This window comes from Hyla sarda, chromosome 7 (assembly GCF_029499605.1).
Source record: "Hyla sarda isolate aHylSar1 chromosome 7, aHylSar1.hap1, whole genome shotgun sequence".
NCBI classification, from domain to species: domain Eukaryota; kingdom Metazoa; phylum Chordata; class Amphibia; order Anura; family Hylidae; genus Hyla; species Hyla sarda.
This window is the reverse complement of record NC_079195.1, coordinates 174,114,337-174,140,659: the sequence shown is the minus strand read 5'-3', so window position 1 is coordinate 174,140,659 and position 26,323 is coordinate 174,114,337. Positions and strand designations below refer to the sequence as shown.

Here is a 26,323-nt window from a genome sequence, read left to right as displayed (position 1 = left end):
CATACAATTAAAATGATAACCTACGTATATAGGTTTGATTTTGTCGTACTTTTGGGAAAAAATTTTAATACATTTAAAATTGTCCTCTTCTGACCCCTATAACTTTTTATTTTTCCTCGTACGGGGTGGTATGAGGGCTATTTTCTCAAGCGCTTCATTGGGGGACACAGGACCATGGGTATATGTTGCTTGCCACTAGGAAGCTGACACTGGGCAAAAAACAAAAAGAAGGTCGGCCCCTCCCGGCAGGATATACCCGCCTCCTGGTTTTGAGCAACTCAGTGTTAGCTTAGTGTCAGAGGAGGCAGACACAGGTCTGGAGCTCTCCAGACCTGGTCTCTATTTCTTTTTGTTTTTTCCTAGTTTCAGGTTCTAGTTAGATATTCTCTCCCTTTTTTGTTTTATCTAGCGTGGAGCGACAGGAGCATGGTGCTGCCTGAACCCCCCCCCCCCACCTGCGAGCAAGTGGTACGGTGCATTGCTGAATGGGCTGTTAACCCTTCCTTGCCAGCAGCCAGCACTTGGTGGTGTACCCTGGTTCCGGGTCCCCCTGTTTGCCTCTGGCTTAAGGCAGGTGGCCCTAGCTGGCCGAAGACTTCATTGGTGAGTATACTGGAGCTCTGTAAGTGAGTGTTCCCTCCCTTCCCTGGGCCCTTCTCTCCCTGGGCCCCCTTTTCCCCTTCCTGGGCCCCCCTCTAACTTTCCTGGGCCCCTCTCTACCTTCCCTGACCCTCTTTTCCTTATGGCTGGGGAATGTGTCTTTTCCGGGGAGGTTAGGGTTAATCTGAGCCGTTTGAACCTCTTGGTCAGATTTTGCTTCCTTTACTGGAAGGTAACATTACTTATTGCGGTTACGTCCATTCGCAGGGTGTCAGAATTGGCCGCCCTCTCTTGCCGTTCCCCTTTCCTGGTGCTTCATCAAGACAAGGTTGTCCTTCGGCCTGTACCCTCCTTTCAGCCCAAGGTTGTGTCTTCCTTTCACTTGAATGAGGAGATTGTGTTGCCTTCCTTCTGCCCGTCCCCTCCTCATCCTCGGGAGCGCCAGCTTCACAAGCTGGACTTGGCTCAAGCAGTTCCGACCTATTTGTCGGTCACTTCCTCCTTTCGGCGGTGTGATCCCCTGTTTGTGCTTCCTGAGGAATGGCACAAGTGGCTTCCAGCCTCCAAGGCCACTATCTCCCAGTGGATACGCTCTGCCATCTCGGAGGCGTACCGTTGCAAGGGTCAGGTGCCCCCTTTTCGTGTTACTGCTCACTCCACCCTCGCGGTGGGCGTGTCTTGTGCGGCCAGCCATGGGGCTTCGGCCTTACAGGTTTGCAAGGTGGCAACCTGGTCGTCTCTGTACACCTTTGCCAAGTTTTACTGTGTACATACTTTTGCGTCCTCCGATGCAGGTCTTGGCCGCAAGGTTCTCCAGGCGGCAGTTCCGTCGTCCGCCTCAGTTCTGTTCTGGCTTGGATGTTTGCTCTAACTCCCCAGGAACTGCTTTGGGACGTCCCATGGTCCTGTGTTCCCCAATGAATCGCTTGAGAAAAGTAGATTTTTGGACTTACCATAAAATCTCTTTCTCGGAGCTTCTATTGGGGGACACAGCAACCATTGGGTCCGGGGTTGTTTTTGCTGTCTTGGTCGGTTCTCCTCTGCTTTGGAACTAAACTTAGTTGCTCAGAGCCAGGAGGAGGGCATATCCTGCCTGGAGGGGCCAATCTTCTTTTATTTGCCTAGTTTCAGCCTCCTAGTGGCAAGCGGCATATACCCATGGTCCTGTGCCCCCCCAATAGAAGCTCCGAGAAAGAGATTTTACGGTAAGTCCAAAAATCAACTTTTTTTGTGCCGTGAAGTTTTAATCAGTACAATTTTTGCTTTGATCGGACCTTTTGATTGCTTTGTTTATTCCTTTTTTTTTATGGTATAAAAAGTGACCAAAAATATGCAATTTTGGACTTTGCAATTTACCCTATTGACCGTGCGGTTTAATATGATATATTTTTATAGTTTGGACACTTATGCACATGACGATAACACATATGTTTTATTTTTATTATGTTTTATTTTATTTTTTTTATATGAAATTTGGGAAAAGGGGGTGATTTAAACTTTTAATAAGGAAGGGGTTAATGTTTTTATTTTTATTTTTGTAAACACTTTTAGTCTTTTTTAACACTTTACAGATCAATATGGTTTCATAAAACCAATTTGATCTGTGTGCTTTGCGCTCGATTGATAAAGCCTGGTCCTCCCTTTCTCTGGTCGTCTCCACGTTAGCACCCTGAAAAATACCAAAGAATTATTAGGGAGGGCCAGGTCTTGACCTGCCATTACTTCAAGTCTATAGTGTTTGGAAAAGTTATGTAATCTTTTCCAGGTAGCAGCTTTGCAGATCTGTTCCACTGAGTCTGAAGTTTTTCATGCCCAAGAGGAGGATACTGAGGGGGGCACTAATCTCTGAGAGTGGGTCCTGACTGCTAGCTGTATAGGATTCTGAGATGGCTAAACAAATCCACCTAGCAATGGAGCTCTTGGAGGCCTTCTTGCCTCTGTTAGGACCTGCAAACTGTATGAACAGGTTCTTATCCTTCCTCCAGGTACTGGTGACGTCTATGTAGTTAAAGGGGAACTCTGGTGGAAACAAGTGGAAAACTAATGTGTTCAAATAAACTGGTGCCAAAAAGTTAAACATATTTGTAAATTACTTCTATTTCAAAATCTGAAGCCTTCCAGTACTTATCAGCTGTGTATACTACAGAGAAATTTGTTTTCAATCTGACAACAGTGCTCTCTGCTGACACCTCTGTCAGTGTCAGGAACTGTCCATTTTAGCGGCATATCCCCATAGAAAACCATTCCTGCTCTGGACAGTTCCTGACACACAGGTGTCAGCAGAGAGCACTTATGGATAAGAGAGCACAAAAAATTGAAAGATCTCTCTTGCTCATTGTTAGGATGGGCACAAAAAGACGGGATAACAATATTTTGAGACCTGTGGAAGGAAGAAGAAACTTTTGGAATAAAGTTTGGGTCTAGTTGAAAAATAATCTTATTGTCTAAAACTCCAAAATAAAGTTGTTGAATGGAAAGAGCCTGAATTTCACCAACTCTACGTGCTGAAGTAATGGCTACTAGGAACACTGTCTTGATGGTAAGGAATTTCAAGGAAATGGAATTTAATGGTTCAAAAGGAGTTTTAGTCAGAGCTAAGAGGACCGTATTTAAATTCCAAGGAGAAAAATAATTTTTTCAGAGTCTTAATCTGTTCGTAGCTTTAATAAACCTGGATATCCAGATATCCTCTCCTAGTTTAGTCTGCTAGAGGGCACCTAGGGCTGAGACCTGTACTCTAAGAGTTTTAGGAGAGAGGCCCAGATCAAACACCTCTTAGAGAAAGTCAAGAATTTTAGTGATATCAGGAGAATCAAAAGAAAAGATGACCCACACCAAGAGGCATATTTTTTTCCACACCTTAGTGTATTTCTTAGAGGTAGAAAGCTTACGACTTTCCAAGAGAGTATTGATCACTCTATCTGAGAATCCCCTCTTCTCTAGCAGGAACTTTTCGGAATCCATGTTGATAGACTGAGGTTCTAAACCTGTCTGTGAAGAATTGGTCCCTGAGAGAGCAGGTCGTGGTGGGCAGAGAACATAATTGGCTTGTCCAGGCTCATGGACTGTAGGAGAGCAAACCATCCTCTTTTGAGCCAGAATGGAGCAACTAAGATTAAGGTGCACTTCTCTCGACTTAGCTTCTGTTACACCCTGGGAATCACTAGAATAGGAGAGAAGGCAAATGCTAGAACGAAGTTCCATGTGTGAGCTAAGGCGTTTGTTGCCGCTGGATAGTCTCTTGGATTGAAGGAATTTTTTTGAAGGAGTTTTTTCTGGTAGCGAATAAGTCTATCTGAGGGGCACCCCATTTCTCTGTTATAATCATGAAAGCCCAGTCTGCCAGACACCATTCCCCGGGATCTAGGGTCTGCCTGCTGAGAAAGTCTGCCTGTAGATTCCAGACTCCTCTGAGGTGTACAGCTGTTATGGATAAGATTCTGTTTTCTGCCCAAGACATTTTTTTTTTTTTGCTATGGACTGTAAATTACTGTGCCTGGTGCCTACCTGATAGTGGATAAAGGATACTGCCGTGGTATTGTTTTAGTGAAGAAGAATGTGTCTGCCTCTGCAAGATGGTTCTAGGTGCTGGAGAGACATCCATATGGCTAGAAGCTCCCTTAAGTTTGAGGATTTCTGAGCTAGTACAGGTCACCATCTGCCCTGAACTGCTTGATGCACTGTGTGGGCTCCCCAACCCAACGTGCTGGCATCTGTGGTAATGATTAGGGGATCATCCTGGAACTAATGAACCCCCTGACTCAGGTTTTCCTGGAAGCACCACCAAGATAGAAGGTTCTTTAGGGGAATAAGTACTTTCTTCTCCAGAGAAAATTGGGATTTGTCCCATTCTGATAGGAACCATTTTTGCAGTGTTCTTGAGTGAAATTGGGCCCACCTCACTGACTGGATGCAAGAAGTCAGGTGACCCAGCATGGACATTGCATAACGGATTGAGCAAAATCTCCTTGCGCAAAACTCACTAACTGTTGAATCTTCAACTTTTTTGTTGGTTGGAGGAAAGATTGTTGAAGGTTCGCGCTTAAGAGAACTCCTAGAAATTGTTTCACTGGACTGGGAGAGAGATCTGATTTTTCTAAATTGGGTATCCAGGCCAGGCTCTGAAAAATCTGAATGGTCCTGTGAATGTGATCTTGTAACAGAGGAACTGATTTTGTCACAACCAGGATATGGTTGTGACATGTCTTACACTGTGCTGGAAGTTACATCCAGCAGCTAATATGTGGAGTGGAGCATGCGAGACAGAACTAAGCATCCAGAGGTGAAACATGGAGGGGGAAGATCTGAGGATTCAGCAGTTTGCTTCTCTACTGAATGCGTGTTCTGTCTGTGTGTTGACAGATTTATTACCAGCAGTATAGGGGGGGGGGGGAGAAACGGACGGCCTATACGTATTACTGCTGGTAATAAATTTATAAGGACATGGGATGGGGGGAGGGGGGAGTAGAGGAGAGTTGCTTTGATCTGTAGGTGTGGGTTCCCAGGTCACTTCTCCCATAACATTGTCACCTATGTGCCTTCATCTGCTTCCACTTCCTCATTCCCTGTCGGTCATCAAGTAATGAATAAAAAAGTAACAAATCCCCTGGACCCTGATCTCCACCTGGGAAAGTTAGGTAACTACCAATATGGCCCTTGGCAGCTGCCACCCAGCTTACCCAGACTCCTGTACACAAATGTTTTCTAGTGCATTTAGCAGGATTATAGGTACCAGGGACACTGTGTGGCACAATCCTTTCTAGTGGGTACTATTAAGTAATGAGGGCACAATGTGTGAAACTGCTATATCCATGCAGCACAGTGTGTGGAACTATTATATCCATTGGGCACAATTATATCCAGGCAGCACAGTGTGTGTGTGGCATTATTATGTCCTGGCAACACAGTGTGTGGCGCTATTATATCCATGGGGCACTAATGTATCCTGACTGCACAATGTGTGGCACGAATATGTCCTGGGAGTACAGTGTATGACATTATTATATCCTGGTGGCACAATGTGTGGCACTAATATGTCACGGCAGTACAGTGTATGGCATTATTATATCCTGGTGGCACTAATGTCCTTGCAGTACAGTGTATGACATTATTATATGCTGGTGGCACTAATGTCCTTGCAGTACAGTGTATGACATTATTGCATTCTGGCAGCATAGTGTGTGGCACTATTATGTCCTGGAGGCACAGTGTGTGACACAGTTATATCCTAGCGGCACAGTGTGTGGTACTATTATGTCCTGAAGGCACAGTGTGTGGCACCATTATATCCTAGATCTCACAGTGTGGTACTCTTCTGTCCTTGTAGCACAGTGTATGACACCATTATATCCTGGTAGCACAGTGTGTGGCACCATTATATCCTGGTAGCACAGTGTGTGGCACCATTATATCCTGGTAGTACAGTGTGTGACACCATTATATTCTGGCGGCTCATTGTGTGGTACTATTATATCCTGGTAGCACAGTGTTTGGCACCATTATATCCTATATACAGTATATAGCATTTTATAATTGCCCCCCAATGTGCGCCACCCCCCCAAAAACATATTAAAGCTGGACACCCCACTGGCCCAGAGTATCAAAATTGCAAAAAAGGATTTGCGCTTATTTGTTGTTAAAATTGCACTGGCGCAGGGAATTTCCCCCATGGTCATCCTCTTTTATTACATGCTCTTCAAAAATAAATACATAATGTTTGGAACAAAATTAATGGGGCAAAACTGGCTGAGACAGACAAAGATTGTCTTATTTTTCCATGGCAACCAGTAACAACAACTCTGCTTTTATTTCTCAAATTGCTGTTGTAGAATGTAAGCTTAGCGGTCATTGGTTGCTATGGGCAATGCCCAGACAGGTAGTTTTTTATTTTATTTATTTTTTAAATTTTTTTATTTTTTATATAGACTTGTAGCTATTTATTTTTATAACTTTTTCCAGGGATTCAAACATTGAGGACTATCTCTCCTTCCTGTGTCATCTGGTTAGACATTGCTGCATACTGTTTGTGCTTTATAACAACTGAATTGACATCAGACTACTTTAGTAGCCCTGTAAAGTAACGGCAGTGTGTTTAGAAAATATATTCCTAGTAAAAACTATTAAAATAATGTCATTTTCTGATGATTCCTTTATAAACATTTTTTTTCCTTTTTATAGGAAGATATGGACCTTAAAGCTTTGGGGTTTGACGTGGCAGATGGAGTTAGCGAGTCTTTTTTCCCAGGTGATAGTGGCATTTTTGTTACTAAAGTGGACAAAGGCAGTATTGCTGATGGTCGACTAAGGTATTTGATTTCTTTGTTATAGAACACTTAAGTTATTATAATAGAACATGTCAATATCCATGAAGCCTGTTATAGAACAGAAGATGCTGAGCAGTTTGACATATAGTTTTGTGGGTAAAGTATAACTTGTCATTTTATATATAAGCCTCTACACATTCTGGTCTAAGTAGTCAAGGGGGAGGTGCTAATCTGTGATGGACACTTGTGTGTAAGTATGTCTTAGAGAGAGCTTTGAATCATAGTTATATAGGAACAAACGCATGAATATTTCTCCCATAAGTTATCCTGAATCTTTCCCACGAAACTATGTATCAATCTGCTTACCTTCTTCTGCTGACTAGACTGCATTTTTAATGTTACAGGTACCCTTTAAGCCTTTATCAGCAGCCGGCTATGTGATAAATATTTGATTGCTAAGGCCCTTCTGCTGGGACCCCCACAAATCTTTTGTACAGGAATTACAGATCCTCTATTTCTCCTCACCACAGTCTCTTACACTCCATAAAAACTGTGGGAGTGTTATTTGTGCACAAAAGTATCAGTATAAACTAAAATGTTCCCTCTTTTTCCTTCTCTATTCAGAGTAAATGACTGTCTCCTGAAGATAAACGATGTGGATCTTACCAACAAGGACCGAAAACAGTTGATCAAAGCTGTCCTTAGCGGAGGGGATGTCATCAACATGGTCATACGGAGAAGAAAGTCTCTTGGAAGTCGTATTGTAACACCTATTCAGATCAACCTGGGCAATCAGAAAGGTTTGGTCCTATTTGTGTTTAGTCTTTAACCCCTTAAGGACCAAGTCCATTTTCACCTTAAGGACCAGAGCATTTTTTTGCATATAGAAGCTTTTGATCACAGCCACACACAGTCGGATAGGCGTGGCACGAGGTACGCAATGCCCCGCCATGCCCACCCACTGTGTCAGTGCGCTGGGACCGCTGTGGGATTTGGCACACAGGTCCCAGCGCATGTGCCCCTCAGCTCATCTAACATGCGCTCAGCCGCCTGATATCCAATTGAGTGCTCGCTTTTACCGCTGTCTGCCTTCCCCTGTGCACCTGTGTCAATCACACAGCTGTCCCATGCTGATACAGGGGGTGGGCGTGGCGGCGGGGCATAGCGTACCTCGCGCCACGCCTATCAGACTGTGTGGCTGTGATCAAAAGCTTCTTTTGAGGTGATAAAAGCCTGCAAAAATAAGGTAAAAACAATGCTGTACACACCATCTGCACACAGTATAAAGGCTGTGTGTAGGTTATAGCACCCATAGTTCATGACAGTTGCGCTTCAAGCATTAATAACTCTGGGATGCTTTTACTTACGAATTTGATTCCGAGATTGTTTTTTCATTACACCTACTTCATCTACTTAAACATACATTTTTGTCGATACAGTTGTCACGCCGCCCCCTCCCTAAGACTTGCATTGAGGGGGCGGGGCTATGACATCATGAGCTCCCGGCTCCAGCGTTCGGAACAGTTTGTTCCTAACGCTGAGCAGGGGAGTACCCCTTTAACTCAGTGTTTTGCAACCAGTGTGTCTCCAGCTGTTACAAAACTACAACTCCCAGCATGTCCGGTCTATCAGTGCATGCTGGGAGTTGTAGTTTGCAACAGCTGGAGGCACACTGGTTGCGGAAACACTTAGTTGCCATTGCTCTGCGCTGGCTAGTTTGTGCATGCTGTGGGTTGTTGTTATGCAAATGGAGGCACACTTTTTTTAAATAGTGCATGCTGGGAGTTGTAGTTATGCAACAGCCATTTTTTCTAACTACCAAAGGGCATGATGGGAGTTGTAATAGTGCCACCTGCTGTTGCATAACAACTCCCAGCATGCCCTTTTGTGCATGCTGGGAGTTGTTGCTAAGCAACAGTAGGAGGCCAGCCTTACCTCCTGCTGCTGCTCTGCCGGATCCTAGATGCCACCGCCTTTGTTTCCGCTTTGGGGGCCCCGATCCTGATGATGGGAATCGGGGGTCCCCACTTCAGGTACATACTCCCGGCACCCGCTTTTGCCCTCCGGAGTAGGGGCGGAGTGGGTGCCTTTAGGGACACCCCTACAGCAGCTGTCCTGATGTGCCACCTCTCTCCTGCTGCTATAGGGTGATCCTTCTTTTTCCAGGTCACCGGGGACCCGATTGAGCCGGAATCGCCGATCAAATTCAGATCGGCGATTTACGGTGATTCCGGGTCAATTGGGTCCCCTGTGATCTGGAAAAAAATGATTTGCGGCTATCGGTGGCATGGGGGGGGGGACCCTCCCACCCTCCCCTCCCTCAGGGGTTTGCACGGGTTGCCTGCTGAATGATTTCAGCAGGCATCCCGGTCCCGCCCGGCGAACGTCGGGGACCGGAATTCCCACGGGCGTACAGGTAAGCCCTTGGTCCTTAAAGAGTAAACTTTCCCTGATCCCCCTTCCCATCTGTCCCTATGCCTATCCCTGTGTTTATTGAGGTTTAAAACACTGTGGAAATACCTTTTTTTTTTATCCCTCACTGTCTTTCTGAGGGGTGGAAGGAGGCGGGTCCCAGCAGGCATGATGTCACATGAAGCCTGTCTGGGACTCTGCTTCTGCCAGTCTTCCTGTATGCTGCTCTCCCTCAGCAGCAGTGTTTCCCAACCAGGGTACCTCCAGCTGTTGCAAAACTACAACTCCCAGCATGCCCAGACAGCTGTGCATACAGACTAAGTACAGGGGAGGGACGGCAGCCTGTATCTCTCTCTCTCTCTCTCTCCTATGTCTCTCTGCACTAAAAAGTAAATTCTGAGAATCCAGGGGTGGTGGGAGCAATTACAGAGGCAGCAATTAAGATGAATGTCGTGGGGGGGGGGGCACAGAGCAGGGAGTGCAGTGAGATAATACAATGTATAAGATAACGTGTGGTGAGGGTCAGGGAGAACACAGAGCAAGGGGAGGGGGAGTTGACTGGCCTCTGTTATATGAGAGGCATGTGCAGGCTTGTAGCTCACAGAGAGTACTGAATTTCCTGTGGAAGGACCAGAGCCCTTTCAGAATTAGTCCTAAAAGCTGTACACTTACTATGAAAAGCATAGGAAGCTGCCTGCCGACCAGGCATAGAAGAGTGACCTCTAGTGGCCAAAAGTATAAAATGAAAAAACTGGTATAAATATTAATATTTTTTAATGAAGATATATTACAATATGTCGTCATTAATGATTATGAACAACATATTAAAAGTTTTTGTTGATGACAGGTACTCTAAGTTCCAGGATGTCAGGGCGTACCCGGACGTCCGTGGTCCTTTTAAAGGGTTAAAACTTACGTCACTCATTTTATCTAGCAATAATTCTGCTTCTGCCATGTTTTCTGCCATGTTTAGCATAGAAAGGACACTGCTTGTAGCAGCCAGTGCTGGTTAAGACGTGCTGGTTAAGAAGCCAAAAACAGCAAAGGGGCTGTTTTATGCATTTTGTGCAATCCTCATTGACTTTGATTGCAGTTGCATTACACTACACTGCTACAAAGGTTTACTAGAGAGAAGTAGAGCCCAGCGAACTCAGTCTCATGCAGAACTTTAGGGTAAAATCTTCTGGTAGAATTTTCGAACCATGAAAAGCTCAGCTAGCACGAGCCTGGCAATGGTGCTACTATTAGCAGAAGAAACATATGGCGTTTTGGCATCTGAATGAATGGAGGATATATTAGGCTCATTGAGATGATGTGCCCAGCATACCCTGCAGCAAGATCACATTTCCCCAGGGTAGAAGATTATTCCTTGCGTTATGGGACATACAGCTCCAATGCCAATCAGGAGACAGCCTAGGGGTGGATTTAAGAGGTTGCTAAAACCCTATCCACATTACCAGATGCAGAAATCCAATCACAGTGCAGTTTCTGCAAAAAGAAAGTAAGCCATAGCCAGGGTCCGAGTTTAGGAATTGCAGCTCTATGTAAGCAAATGGAGCAGCAGCATAAGGCCTGGCCACAAGTATTACTGGTCCACCACCTCCTGCTGTCCACTGGCTTCTACAATTACCACCAGTCCATCACTGCTTGCTGCTGGCTGGCTACTACAACTACCACCAGTCCACCGCTGGCTACTAGAACTACCACCAGTCCACCACTGCCTGCTGTCTTCTGGCTGCAACTACTGCGGCTACTATCAGCCAGGCCTACACATACACAATCCCATAGGGATAATTTTCTTCCCGAATTCGATAGAGAATTCTTTTTAATCAAAAGCTATTCCTCCTTTGCTATTTTGGGACACCAATTCGGTTGCAACTTGTAATAGAATTTTTTGAGACACTTGCACTACACTTGCACTACACTTGCACTGTTGCAACTCCTAAAAAGGAAGAATTTTGAAAATTTTTTTTACAACTTTTCAATGTTTACGAAAGCTATTTCTTCACTATTTTGAGACACCAATCCTGTTGCAACTCTGCAAACAGGCATGTCAATGTCCCAAGTTTAAGAGTTAAGACTATGAAACCACATGGAGTGCCATCACAAGGCCTAGCTACAACTATTAATAGATCACCAAATCTGCTGTCCGCTGGCTACTAATGCAGCTAGTCCACCACTGCCTGCTAACACTGTGCAAATGAAGGAAAGAGTACTGGACAGCCACACTCTTAGACCGGTGAAGGAGGCTAAATTGGATTTTTATAGGGACAAACAGCTTACCATTGCTTTGCCACAGCAACGCCTGCCAAATGTCAGTCTTCACTCTATGGGGAGTCGAAACACTCTAAACTCTGCGAGAGGCAGGAGCAGTAGCAGCGTTTTCATGTTTGAGAACGTTTATTAAAGGGGTACTCCAGTGAAAACCTTTTTTCTTTTAAATCAACTGGTGGCAGAAAGTTAAACATATTTGTAAATTACTTCTATTAAAAAATCTTAATCTTGCCAGTACTTATTAGCTGCTGAATGCTACAGAGGAAATTCCTTTCTTTTTGGAACACTGATAACAGCACGAGCACAGTGCTCTCTACTGACATCTCTGTCCATTTTAGCAACCATGCATAGCAGATGCATAGCAGATGTATGCTAAGGGCAGCATGGTGGCTCAGTGGGTAGCACTGCTGCCTTGCAGTGCTGGGGACTTGGGTTCAAATCCCACTAAGGACAACAATAAATAAAGCATTATTATTATTATTATTATAACGTCAGCAGAGAGAACTGTGCTCGTGATGTCATCAGAGAGAGAGCATTCCAAAAAGAAAAGAATTTCCTCTGTAGTATTCAGCAGCAAATAAGTACAGGAAGGATTAAGATTTTTTAATAGAAGAAATTTACAAATAGGTTGAACTTTCTGCCACCAGTTGATTTAAAAGAAAAAAGGTTTTCACCGGAGTACCCCTTTAACATCCTATGTTCCAACCTGGCATGAATTGTCACCAAAGGGATGTACTGCTACTATTCCCTTTTTAATATCCATTACTCAATTTTTAACTTAATGAGCCATATGAGGGCTTGTCTTATGCAGGACAAATTTTACTTTTTAAATACTTCACTCATTTTACCACAAAAACTACAGTGACATCTCCAAAAAATTGTAAGGCAAAATTGAAGAGAAAAAAAAAAAAAAAAACAATTTTGCAACTTTTGCAACAGTTATCATTATTTTGTAGGTCAATATGATTATGCTGCCCAATTTATATAGGTTTTGTTTTATCTCCCTGCTTTTAAATTTTAGATGAAATTTTAAATTTTCCGGAATATGAAGTGAGCAAAAATTATCATTCGGCTCCATTAGGGGGAAACGGAACCGTGGGTATATCTTGCTGCCACTAGGCATTAACAAAAAAGAAGTCTGCCCTTCCAGGCAGGATATGCCCCGCCCACTGAGTCTGAGCTAATCAGTTTTAGCTTACTGTCAGTAGGAGGCAAACACAGGTCTGGCATTCTCCAGACCTGATCTTCTTTTTTTTTTTTTCTAGTTTTTCTAGAGTTTAGATTTTTCTCTCCTTTTTTTTTTTTTCCTTAGGTCGGGGCGACAGGATCATGGCACTGCCTGATCCCCCACTTGCGAGGAAGAGGCACGGTACATAAAGTATACACAGTTGACCCCTTCTTGCCACCAACCAGCACTAGGGATGTGCCTTGGGTTTGGGCCCCCTCTGCCCCTGCCTGCCCCGCTTTGCAGCCTGGTATGATGCAGCGTGGCACTAGGCTGGTTGAAGGCATCGGTAGGTGAGTATGTGGTACAGATCCTTGTGCGGTAAGTATACCCCTACCTGCATTGGTAGGGGTATACTGCGTCTCCTCGGCTGGGGGGGTGTTTTTTAGGACCGGATGGTTCAGGGCCATTGGTCCCCCCAGGAAGCCCGTCTCCCCATAAACATCCTGGAGCTTCAGGCCATCTTTCTTTGTCTCCTCCATTGGGAGTTGTTACTCTTGGGTCCACAGGTTTGGGTCCAAATGGGCTACGCCATGGCTGTGGCTTATATCATTCGCCAGGGGGACACTCGCAGCGTTTCTGCAATGGCGGAGGTGACAAGGATTCTTGTCTGGGCGGAATGCCAGGTTCCCTCCATATCGGAGATCCACATTCCGGGGTTGGACAACTGAGAGGCGGACTTTCTGAGTCGCTCCTCGCCCGACCACGGGGAGTTGTCTCTCCACCCGGAGGTGTTCACAGTAATTTTCGAACTTTGGGGGACCCCGGATGTGGTCCTCTTTGCGTCCCGCCTAAACCCGCAGGTTCCCACCTTCATGGCAAAATCATGCGATCCTCTGGCTCTGGCTGTGGACGCGTTGGTCGTTCCCTGGTCACAGTTCACCCTACCTTACCTTTTTCCCCTCCGCTTCCCCTCCTTCCCAGTGTCGTGAGGAAGCTCAAGTCGGAAGGCATCTTAGCAATTCTGGTGGTGCCGGATTGGCCCTGATGCCCGTGGTTCGTCTTGTGGTGGACATTCCAATTCGGTTCCCGGATCGGCCTGACTTTCTCTTTCAAGGTCCTCTCTGCCACTGCAATTCACTGCTGCTGCATTTGACAGCATGGCGGTTGAAACCGGGGTGCTGAGGGCTTGCATTTTCTCTCTCTGGGTCGCACCATGCTTAGTGGTGCGTAAACCATCCTCTGCCAGGATTTATCATGGGACCTGGCGTGCCTATTTTCCATGGTGCGAGGCCCGCTCCCTATCTCCCGTTGTTTTTTCCTTGCCAAACCTGCTTTCCTTTCTGCAGTTGGGGCTGGAAGCACGTTTGGCACTTCAAGGGGCAGGTGTTTGTGCTTTCCATTCTTTTTCAGCACACCTGGCTTCTGATCCTCATGTTCGTACGTTCCTTCAGGGTGTGGCACAAGAGGCTCCTCCTTACAGGTCTCCCACTCCGCCCTGGTACCTGAATTTGGTTCTCAGCGCTTTGCAAGGCGCCCTATTTGAACCCCTTTAGGAGATCTCTCTCCGCTTCCTTTCTTGGAAGGTGTCTTCTCATTGCTGTGACCTCCATCCGGCGGGTGTCTGAATTGGCGGCTCTCTCCTGCTGACCCCCCCTTTCATAGCTGTGCTTCGGCCTGTGCCATCTTTTCTGCCGATGGTGGTCTCCTCTTTTCATCTGAATGAGGATATCGTCCTTTTCTTCTTATGCCCGGCTCTGTCTCACCCTAAGGAGAGATTTCTCCACAATCTGGACGTGGTCAGAGCTCTGCGTGTTTATCTCACGGCCACCTCTTCTCTTCTTTTCGGTGCACTGATTCGCTGTTCGTCATTCCGGAATGCCGGCGCAAGGGGCTTCCAGCTTCTAAGGCGACCATATCCTGGTGGATCAGGGAGGAAGCTCCACCCTTTCCAAGTTATGGCACCCGCTCTGTTGGGGCCTCCTGGGCGGTCTTCAACACAGCTTCGGCCCTGCAGGTGTGTAAGGCGGCCACTTGGTCGTCCGTGCACACATTCACCAAGTTCTACCAGGTGCACACTTCCGCATCTGCCTTTTCCTGTTTTGGCTGTAAATTGTTGCAGGCGGCAGTGGCGTTGCCATCTGCCTGCTTTCTCTGGCTGGGACTGCTTTGGTATGTCACACGGTTCCTGTGTCCCCCAATGGGCCGAACTATAAAATCTCTTTCTCGAAGGATCCATTGGGGGACACAGCACCCACCCGTTGGTTATTAGTTTATTGACCTGAGAGTCTATTTCCTGTCAAGGGGTTTGTTCAGTTGATTAGAATTTTTTTTTTTGTCTGAGTCTTATTCGGACTCTCTGTAGTGATTTTTCGTTTTCCTACTGCTTTGGGACTAAACTGATTAGCTCAGTCAGTGGGCGGGGTATTTCCTGCCAGGAGGGACCATCTTCTTTTTTGTTAATGCCTAGTGTCAGCCTCCTAGTGGCAGCAAGATATACCCACGGTTCCTGTGTCTCCCAATGGATCCTCAGAGAGAGAGATTTTAGTATGTATAAAAAAAAGTTTTTTAGTTTTGTTATTTAACTGGTGTCAGAAAGTTAAACATATTTGTAAATTGCTTCTATTAAAAAATCTAAATCCCTCCAGTACTTATCAGCTGCTGTACGATCCACAGGAAGTTCTTTTCTTTTTTAATTTCTTTTGTGTCTGACTACAGTGTTCTCTGCTGACACCTCTGTCCATGTCAGGAACTGCCCAGAGCAAAAGAGGTTTGCTATGGGGATTTTCTCCTACTCTGGACAGTTCCTGAAATGGAGAGAGGTGTCAGCAGAGAGCACTGTGGTCAGACTGAAAAGAAATTCAAAAAGAAAAGAACTTCCTGTGGAGCATACAGCAGCTAAGTGCTTTACGATTTTTAAATAGAAGTAATTTACAAATATGTTTAACTTTCTGGCCCCACTTGACTTAAAAATAAAAAAAATACCCCTGGAGTACCCCTTTAAAGGGGTACTCTGCCCCTAGACATCTTATCCCCTATCCAAAGGATAGGGGATAAGTTGTCAGATCGCGGGGGTCCCGCCACTGGGGACCCCCGGGATCTCTGCTGCAGGACCCACCTGTTGCGGCTTCCAGCAGAGCTGGAGGCTCTCATCCTAACGCCTCCCGACCACGGTGACGTGAGATCGTGACATCACGACTACGCCCCCGTGTGACGTTACACCCCGCCCCCTCAATGCAAGTCTATGAGAGTGAGCGCGACGGCTGTCGTTCCCCCTCCCATAGACTTGCATTGAGGGGGCGGGGTGTGATGTCACGCAGGGGCCGAGTCATGACGTCACAATCTCACATTACCGTGGTTGGGAGCTGAAGCCTCCAGCGTTTCCGGAAGCTGCAACAGGTGGGTCCTGCAGCCAAGATCCCGGGGGTCCCCAGCGGCGGGACCCCTGCGATCTGACATCTTATCCCCTATCCTTTTGATAGGGGATAAGATGTCTAGGGGCGGAGTACCCCTTTAAGGACAAAATGGGCTGTGTCCTTAAGGGGTTAATAGCAAATGCTATACATAGCTTTCTTGCTCACATGAAACACAGAGCGCCCACCCATCCAATCAGTGGGTCCAGCAGTGTCCTGGCTCAGCCACTGATTGACAATGCTTTCAATTCCATGTGCCTACCCCAACCCCAGAAGTGCTGCTCTGTGGGACCCGAGCTCCATGATACCAGGTGGAGTGGGAAAGGAGAGTGCAGGTTTTTTTCTATTAGAGCATATGGTATTTCTTACTAAAAGTCAATCAGATGGAATATGCTTTTAAAGGAGTACTCCTGTTACCCAGGGTTCTGAAAAGTTGCGTGACCCCTGCTATCAGACATCTTATCCCCCTATCCTTTGGATAGGAGATAAGATGTCTAGGAGCGGAGTACCGCTTTAAAGCGTACCTATCATCTCCCCCAAATAATAAAAAAAAGTATGTATTACTCAGTGCCTCACCCTGATCCGTGTACCTCTAAGTTTAATGTGTTTAGCCTCTATGTTTCTAATAAAAACAGCTTATATGAGTTGCAGTCTGGTTTCCCATCTTCTTTCATGCAGGGGCCGGTCCCTCTTCTGCCCTCACTATACCTGTGCAGACTTGCGTCCGCTGCTGGTGTTGTATCACAGACTGAAGACTCCTGAATGACACATGCTGGGAGTTCTAGTCCTGTTTTGTGTGTGTATGCTAATGTTTCCCAACCAGGGTGCCCCCAGGTGTTGCAAAACTACAACTCCCAGCATTCCCTGGTTGGGAAACACTAGCCTATACACACACATAACAGGGACTACAACTCCCAGCATGTGTCATTCAGGAGTCCCGTCCCCCCCCCCCCCTTCACTCATAGAAGTCATCCCCAGTCCGAGATTTATTCCCCCAACCCCTGCACTTTGTCATCCTCCCGTTCAGTGAACACAGGCAGAGCACAGTGAGGAGATGAGGGGTGTGTGTACATCCTCTCTCCCCTTCTCTGTGTCTTTTCTCCATGCAGACCTGCATGCAGGGGGAGGGGAGATGAGGAGTCCTGTACATCCTTTCTCCCCTGCTCTTTCTTCTTTCTCCATGCAGACCTGCGTCCTCCGAAGGCAGAACAGGGAGAGGGGAGATGGGGGGGCATGTACCTTCGCGCTGCCCTTCCCCCAGCTCTAGCTTCAGAAATCTTCAGAGAGCTGAGCGGAGGGGAGGAGCGGACGCAAGTCTGCATGGGGCACAAATTTCCACCTCACACCAGGAGCGCCTTCTAAAGCCCGCCCTCACTTCCTGTATTCCGACCACCGTCGGTTTTCACATAGTGACGGCCAGAGGTCAGCGTGGACCTCTTTTGTGAGGACCCCTAGTGGCCACTTTTATACAAGCAATTTCTAAGTTAAATTAATGAAAAAAATAATTGAATGTATTTAGAAATATACTTATTTTAGAGCGATCTATTGAATTGAACAAAAAAAAAAAAAAAAAAACATTTGTGATAGTAACCCCTTAACGACCAGGCCAATTTTCACTGTAGAACCAGAGTGTTTTTTGCACATCTGACCACTGTCACTTTAAGTATTAATTACTCTGGGATGCTTTTACCTTTCATTCTAATTCCGAGAGAGTTTTTTCGTGACCTATTCTACTTTGTTAGTGGTAAATTTTTGTCGATACTTGCATAATTTCTTGGAGAAAAAATCCCAAATTTTATGAAAAAATTTAAAATTTAGCATTTTCTAACTTTGAAGCTCTCTGCTTATAAGGAAAATAGACATTCCAAATTATATTTTGATTCATAAATACAATATGTCTACTTTATTTTTGCATCATAAAGTTGACATGTTTTCACTTTTGGAAGACATCAGAGGGCTTTAAAGTTCAGCAGCAATTTTCCAATTTTTCACAAAATTTTCAAAATCGGAATTTTTCATGGACCAGTTCAGGTTTGAAATGGATTTGAAGGGCCTTCCTATTAGAAATACCCCACAGATGACCCCATTATAAAAAATGCACCCCTCAAAGTATTCAAATTGACATTCAGTACGGTTAACCCTTTAAGTGTTTCACAGGAATAACAGCAAAATAAAGGAGAAAATTCAAAAATTTCATTTTATACACTCGCATGTTCTTGTAAACCCAGTTTTTGAATTTTTACAAGAGGTAAAAGGAGACAAATCCTCTCAAAATTTGTAACCCAATTTCTCTCGAGTAAGGAAATACCTCATATTTGTACGTCAAGTGTCAAGCGACAATGGGATTTTGGAGAGTGAGTTTTTCTGAAATGGTTTTTGGGGGGCATGTCACAATTAGGAAGCCCCTATGGTGCCAGAACAGCAGAAAACCCCCCACACAGGGCATACCATTTTGGAAACTACACCCCTCAAGGCACGTAACTAGGTGTCCAGTGAGCCTTAACACCCCACAGGTGTTTGATGACTTTTCGTTAAAGTGGGATGTGCAAATGAAGAAAAATTTTTTTTCACTAAAGTGCAGTTTTTTTCCCCAAACTTACAATTTTTATTAAGGGTAATGGGAGAAAATGCCCCCCAAAATTTGTAACCCCATCTCTTCTGAGTATGGAAACACCCCATGTTAGGCTGTAAAATGCTCTGTGAACGAACTACAATGCTCAGAAGAGGAGGAGTCACATTTGGCTTTTTGAAAGCAAATCAAGTGACCCGCGAGCGCTGTTCTGCTCCCCCCCCCCCCCCAAATCATGTTACCCGCCAGCACTGTTCTTCTCCCCCCAATTAATTATCAGCTCAGCGGGGTACTTCTCACATATGTCACCCGCAAGCACTGCCCTACTGGAACTCTTTACTGTATGCCAGTGGTCTCCAACCTGCGGACCTCCAGCTGTTGCAATGCAAACCTAAAATGCTGGGAGTTGTAGTTTTGCAACAGCTGGATTCCCGCAGGTTGGAGACCACTGCTGTATCCCTACGCCCGGGCTGCAAAATATAAAGAAAACAAACTTTAACTTACCTACGTCGGCCTCATGCTGTTCCTTGGGACTGGAATGTCGGACAGCAGTCAGCCTATCACCGGCCGGAGCGATGTCCCGCCCCCTCCAGTTAAACGTCATGTAAGAAGCCGGCCAGAGCTCCTTACATGACAGTGGGCTCAGCCTATCACTGGCCGGGGCGGGTCATCGTTGCGGCCGGTGATAGGCTGACGGCTGTTCGACGTTCCAGTCCCAAGGAACAGCGTGAGGCAGACGTAGGTAAGTTAAAGTTTATTTTCTTTATCTTTTGCAGCCCGGGCATAGGGATACAGCGTACAGCAGTGGTCTCAAATCTGCGGACCTCCAGCTGTTGCAAAACTACAACTCCCAGCATGCCCGGACAGCCGTTGGCTGTCCGGCCATGCTGGGAGTTGTAGTTTTGCAACACCTGGAGGTCCGCAGGTTGGAGACCACCGGCGTACAGTATAGAGTTCCATCGCCGGCGGCCCGCAACAAAGAGGAGGAGGGCAGTGCTTGCGGGTGACATGTGAGTAGTACCCTGCTGGGCTGATAATTGAGGGGGAGCAGAACAGCGATGGCGGGTAACATGATTGGCAGGGGGGGGAGCAGAACAGCGCTGGCGGGTAACATGATTTGGGGGGGGGGGGAGCAGAACAGCGCTGGTAACATATGATTAGTTCCCCGATGAGGGGACAGCGCTGCGCTGATAATTCATTCATTCCCAAGGGGGAGGGGCCCAACCGGTATTGCTGTATGGGAAAAATTCATATCGTGCAGCACAAAAATTTTGGAATTCATTATGAACCGGTATACAGCCCAGCCCTACTCTGGGATACCTTTCATTCTGATTCAGAGATAGTTTTTTCGTGACATATTCTACTTTATGTTAGTGGTTAAATTTTGTCGATACTTCCATAATTTCTTGGAGAAAAATTCCAAAATTTGATGAAAAAATTTAAAATTTTGCATCTATGCTTATAAGGAAAATTAATATTCCAAATAATTAATTGATTCACATATACAATATGTCTACGTTATGTTTCCATCATAAAGTTGACATGTTTTTGCTTTTTGGAAGACATCAGAGGGCTTCAAAGTATAGCAGCAATTTTCCAATTTTTCACAAAATTTTCAAAATCGAAATTTTTCAGGGACCAGTTCTGTTTTGAAGTGATTTGAAGGGCCTTCTTATTAGAAATACCCCATAAATGACCCCATTATAAAAATTGCACCCCTCAAAGTATTCAAAATGACATTCAAAAGGTTTGTTAACACTTTAGGTGTTTCACAGGAATAGCAGCAAATTGAAGGAGAAAATTCAAAATCTTCATTTTTTACACTGGCATGTTCTTGTAGACCCAGTTATTGAATTTTTACAAGGGGTAAAAGGAGAGAAATCTTCCTAAAATGTGTAACCCAATTTCTCTTGAGTAAGAAAATACCTCATGTGTATGTCAAGTGTTCGGCGGGTGCAGTAGAGGGATCAGAAGGGAAGGAGCGACAGTTGGATTTTGGAGAGTGAGTTTTTCTGAAACGGTAACAAGGGGTCCAGTGAGCCTTAACACCCCACAGGTGTTTGACGACTTTTCGTTAAAGTTGGATGTGTAATTTCTTTTCACTAAAATGCTAGTTTTCACTAAAATTTCAAATTTTTACCAAATGCCCCCCAAAATTTGTAACCCCATCTCTTCTGAGTATGGAAATACCACATGTTAGGACGTAAAATGCTCTGCGGGTGAACTACAATGCTCAGAAGAGAAGGAGTCACATTTGGCTTTTTAAAAGCAAATTTTGCTGAAATGGTTTTTGGGGGGCATGTCCCATTTAGGAAGCCCCTATGGTGCCAGGACAGCAAAAAAAAAAAAAAAACCCACATGGCATACTATTTTGGAAACTACACCCCTCAAGGCACATAAAAAGGGGTCCAGTGAGCCTTAACACCCCACAGGTGTTGGACGACTTTTCGTTAAAGTTGGATGTGTACATTTTTTTTTCTTTTTTTTTTTCTTCACTTAAGTGCTAGTTTTTCCTCAAATTTTTACAAGGGATAATAGGACAAAATGCCCCCCCAAAAATGTGTAACCCCATCTCTTCTGAGTATGGAAATACCCCATGTATGGACGTCAAGTGCTCTGTTGGCGCACTACAATGCTCAGAAGAGAAGGAATGGCATTAAGCTCTTGGAAAAAAATTTTGTTTGCAGTGGAAGTCAGGGGCCATGTGTGTTTACAAAGTCCCCCGTGCTGCCAGAACAGTGGACCCCCCCCACATGTGACCCTATTTTGGAAACTACACCCCTCACATAATTTAATAAGGGGTGGAGTGAGTATTTACACATCACTGGCGTTTGACAGATCTTTGGAACAGTGGGCTGTGCAAATGAAAAATTACATTTTTCATTTTCACGGACCACTGTTACAAAAATCTGTCAGATACCTGTGGGGCATAGATGCTCACTGTACCCCTTATTACATTCTTTGAGCGGTGTAGTTTCCAAAATGGGGTCACATGTGGGAGGTTCCACTGCTCTGCCACCATGGGGGCTTTGTAAGCGCACATGGCCCCCGACTTCCATTCCAAACAAATTCTCTCTCCAAAAGCCCAATGGCGCTCCTTCTCTTCTGAGCATTGTAGTTCGCCCGCAAAGCACTTTACATCCACACATGGGGTATGTTCTTACTCGGAAGAAATGGGGCTACAAAATTTGGGGGGCTTTTTTCCTATTTTCCCTTGTGAAAATGAAACATTTAGGGTAACACCAGCATTTTAGTGAAGAAAATTATTTTTTTTATTTTTCCATCCAACTTTGAAGAATTTTCATTAAACACCTGTGGGGTGTAAGGCACTCTATACCCCTTGTCACGTTCTGTGAGGTGTGTATTTTCCAAAATGGGGTCACATGTGGGTATTTCTTTTTTTGCATTTATGGCTGAACCGCTGTAAAATCAGCCACCCCTGTGCAAATCACCAATTTAGACCTCAAATGTACATAGTGCACTCTCACTCCTGAGCCTTGTTTTGCGCTTGCAGAGCATTTTACGCCCACACATGAGAAAGAAATTGCGTTACAAATTTTGGGGGTCTTTTTTTCCTTTTAACGCTTGTGAAAATAAAAAGTATGGGGCAACACCAGCATGTTAGTGTAAAAAAATAAAACATTTTACACTAACAAGCTGGTGTAGCCCCCAACTTTTCCTTTTCATAAGGGTTAAAAGGAGAAAAAAAAAATTGTAGTGCAATTTCTCCCAAGTACGGAAATACCCCATATGTGGCCCTAAACTGTTTCCTTGAAATACGACAGGGCTCTGAAGTGAGAGAGCTCCATGCGCATTTGAGGACTAAATTAGGGATTGCATAGGGGTATTCTTCGCCAGTGATTCCCAAACAGGGTGCCTCCAGTTGTTGTTTTGCAACAGCTGGAGGCTCCGTTTTGGAAACACTGCCATACAATACTTTTTTCATTTTTATTGGGAGGGACAGTGTAAGGGGTGTATATGTTGTGTTTTTACCCTTTATTATATGTTAGTGTTGTGTAGTGTAGTGTTTTTAGGGTACATTCGCACTGGCGGGTTACAGTGAGTTTCCCACTAGGAGTTTGCACTGCGGCGAAAAATTTGCCGCAGCTCAAACTTCAAGCAGGAAACTTACTGTAAACCTACCCGTGTGAATGTACCCTGTACATTCAAATGGGGGGGGGCAAACCTCCAGCTGTTTCAAAATTACAACTCCCAGCATGTACTGACAGACTGTGCATGCTGGGAGTTGTACTTTTGCAACAGCTGGAGGCACACTGGTTGGAAAACCTTCAGTTAGGTTCTGTTACCTAACTCGGTATTTTCCAACCAGTGTGTCTACAGCTGTTGCAAAACTACAACTCCCAGCATGTTCTGATTGCCGAAGGGCATGCTGGGAGATGTAGTTATGCAACAGCTGGAGGTGCGCAACTGCAACTCCCAGCATGCCGAGAAAGCGGTTTGCTGTTTGGGCATGCTGGGATTTGCAGTTTTGCAACATCTGGAGGGCTACCGTTTAGAGTCCACTGCACAGTGATTTCCAAACTGTGGCCCTCCAGATGTTGCAAAACTACAAATCCCAGCATGCACAGACAGCAAACTGCTGTGTGGGCATGCTAGGAGTTGTAGTTTTGCAAGATCTAGAGGGCTACCGTTTGGAGATCACTGTGCACCCTGGAGATGTTGCTGGGCATCTCACCGGCCTCCGTAGGATCCAACCGCACGACATCGCCGCCCACCGATCACCTCCGGCGCCGGTCCCTGTGGGTTTTCCCGTCCTGCCCCGCCTATTGTGGGTGGGCATAACGGGGATACCAAAAGTAAACCCCCCCCCCCCCACCCCTGATCTGCTATTGGTCGTCGCGTCTATACGACCAATAGCAGGGATAGGAGGGGAGGCACCCTTGCCACCTCACTCTTATCCCTTCAGGGGGATCGTCGGTGTCTTGGACAACCGCGATCCACCTTATATTCCAGGTCATCGGGTCACCATAGACCCGTAATGACCTGTAATCGCGCAAATCGCGATCGCCGACATGGGGGTGTCTGATGACCCCCCCCCGGGCGTTTGCACGGGATGCCTGCTGAATGATTTCAGCAGGCATCCCGGGCCGATCGGCGCATGGCGGGGACCAGAATTCTCCATGAATTCTCCGTCAAGGGTCCTTAACGGGTTAAGGCTCCCATATACATTATAAAAAGTCAGCAGGACATTTTTAGCATGACTGATCGACAATATAAAGTGTATGGATGCCTCCTGACTCTCCCCTGACAAATGATGTTGGGGGAGAGAGGGATCAAGCATGTTGGATTTCAAATGCCCCACCAGAGCTGTCTAAAAGAAGAAGAAAAGCGAGACAAGAGCCCCTAGTGAATAATATGTCGCAAATAGTAAAACGGCAAGGAAATAACTCGCTTATCTATATGGGTTGCGCTAAGAGCACAAATGCTGCCACTGCCATTTTTCTTGAGAAAGGACCTGTTCCTGGCCAGAAATGCATAGATGTGTGCAGAAATGAAGGATTTCTTTGATTTACATATCTGAATATTGTCCCCTTCATGCTCAGATCAGTGCTGCACAAGATCCATTTTTGCTTTTAATCGTGATGTCACCAGATCTGTCTGGCAGTGACTTAGCTTTCTTCTTCTCATTGAATGAATGTTCTTGTGCATGTTGCCATCATGTGACAGCTATTGAAGGTGTATATGCACCTTTACAGCCTGTTTACATCATGCTTAGTATAGTTAGATGGGTGTAGTGCTTTTATATTAATAAATAGTAATATTTATATTAATAAATATTTATCTTGTATTATGAAAGGTCACCTTGTATTATCATCCTTATACATTCTTGTACCATTTTGATTGTCTACACAGCATCTGTACTTTACCCAGTTTCAAAATGTTATTTTATAGTTTTATTTTGTACACTATTATCACACACAAAGTTTACCTAAAAAAAAGGGACTGTTTATCTATTGTTTACTTTATTTTCTTAAACACACCGGCTAGTGTATTTACAGTACCCTTGGTGAACTTTTCACTTAAAACTTGCCATGTGAGCTGCACTAATAGTTTTGTATCACACATTATGATTAGATGTCGTATTTGTTTTTTAAATGTCTGATTATTTTATGATTTATTTAAGGAAATCCATTATTATATATCCATAGATTGTCAGTAAGCTTTTCTTCATGGTTACAAGTGTCTATTTTTCTCTACTTTACATATTTCCATCAGGATCTGTTTTTTAACAGGAAATACAACCAGAGGATATCTCATTAGAACACGTGTCTATGGCTACAGAATTTGGCCCTTTTTTGGAAAAGAAAACTTGCTTTTGACATTTAACCTCTTAAAATATGAATCCACATTGAAATTGATACAAATAGATTTCACGGATCCTAAAAAAAATGTGGACTGCTATTCTTAAAAGGCTTTCCACACAAACATTTTAAACTGAATACAAAATGTGTTGTGAACCTAGGCTTACCTACCCCCATTAGTATCTTTAGACTCCTTATTACCTCTGTGATATTAGCTGCTCATTTCCTTCTACAATATTACATTCTTAAATGTTCCATCTTTTGTCTGCAATTCAAAGCCTGCCTGCAGAAGTCTGTGCATGAATCTGAATAAAGGGTTTGTGCCTTTTTGAATGGGGTTTTCCATTGTTTTGGGTTTTTAAATAGTAATTGCGCGTCTGGCTGTAACTAGTGATTATGTAATGCTACATTAGAAGCTAACAACATGTCTATAGTATGTGTTTATAAACTTATGCGATTCTATGTTGTTACACAAAATGTATGGTATATCCCTAACATAAGTATCATCTCAGATTTCTGGTCATCTAAAAAAATCTCTAATACAAATGATAATGTACCTGGTGATATTATCTAAAGCAGGATCTCCCCCCTGTTATTGCTTTGTTGCAGATAGTGGAGTTTCTTTGGAGACTGGAATATTGGTGGCATCTGTGATGCCTGGGAGTCCTGCTGCCAAAGAAGGATCTCTCGCGGTTGGTGACAGAGTAGTGGCTGTAAGTATAAACCAGTTTTTAGTGAATTCACGAAGACTAGGGTGACATTACCGATATGCCGACTGGAGGGTGGCCAGCACCAAATGAATCAGTCGGCGTGAAGACTGCACAGACATTTCCCTCCCCACAGACAGCAATGTATTCCACTGTGGATTTGGCTGAAATAATGAGCAAGATCAAAATTTCAGCAGCAGAATCTCTCTGCCATTGAAATTCTGTAGTGTACACTATGCAGTGCAATCTGATTGAGAGCAATGGGACTATGCTGCATTTGAATCGAAATATCAGAAGCAGAATTCTGCTCAAAAATTGTGTGAACCCAGCCTTTAATATTTTGCAAGGTAAAATACAGACAGAACTATTATATTTGATATATCTTTTCATGTAACAAGAAGAACTAAAGAAAGCCTTGGCAACAAAAGTGAGTGCACCCCTAAGTGGAAATGTCCAAAATTGGGCCCAAAGGGTACGTTCACACTTCGGAATTCCCATGGAATTTCCGCAAGTGGAATTCCGCGCAGTGAACATTACCATCAGTGTAAATGGGTCTTCCGCAAGACCCGTTCACACTGAGGAATTTCAGCTGCTGAA

General features: G+C 44.8%; 1 protein-coding gene and 1 long non-coding RNA gene across 5 annotated transcripts in view; one reads left to right on the top strand and one right to left on the bottom strand.

Annotated features, from left to right (window-relative positions):
- Positions 1–26,323, top strand: part of DLG5 (discs large MAGUK scaffold protein 5) — a 215,643-nt gene that overhangs the window by 115,805 nt on the left and 73,515 nt on the right. For all 3 annotated transcript variants that reach the window (XM_056531348.1, XM_056531346.1, XM_056531347.1), the window contains exons 12-14: positions 6,778–6,905; positions 7,488–7,663; positions 25,629–25,732. In XM_056531348.1, coding sequence (XP_056387323.1) covers positions 6,778–6,905; positions 7,488–7,663; positions 25,629–25,732 — 408 coding nt within the window. The remainder of the gene's footprint in view (positions 1–6,777; positions 6,906–7,487; positions 7,664–25,628; positions 25,733–26,323) is intronic.
- The window catches only part of LOC130282744 (uncharacterized), a 147,127-nt gene that overhangs the window by 106,950 nt on the left and 13,854 nt on the right, over positions 1–26,323 (bottom strand). For both annotated transcript variants that reach the window (XR_008846515.1, XR_008846514.1), the window contains exon 2: positions 25,577–25,730. This is a non-coding gene — a long non-coding RNA (uncharacterized LOC130282744). The remainder of the gene's footprint in view (positions 1–25,576; positions 25,731–26,323) is intronic.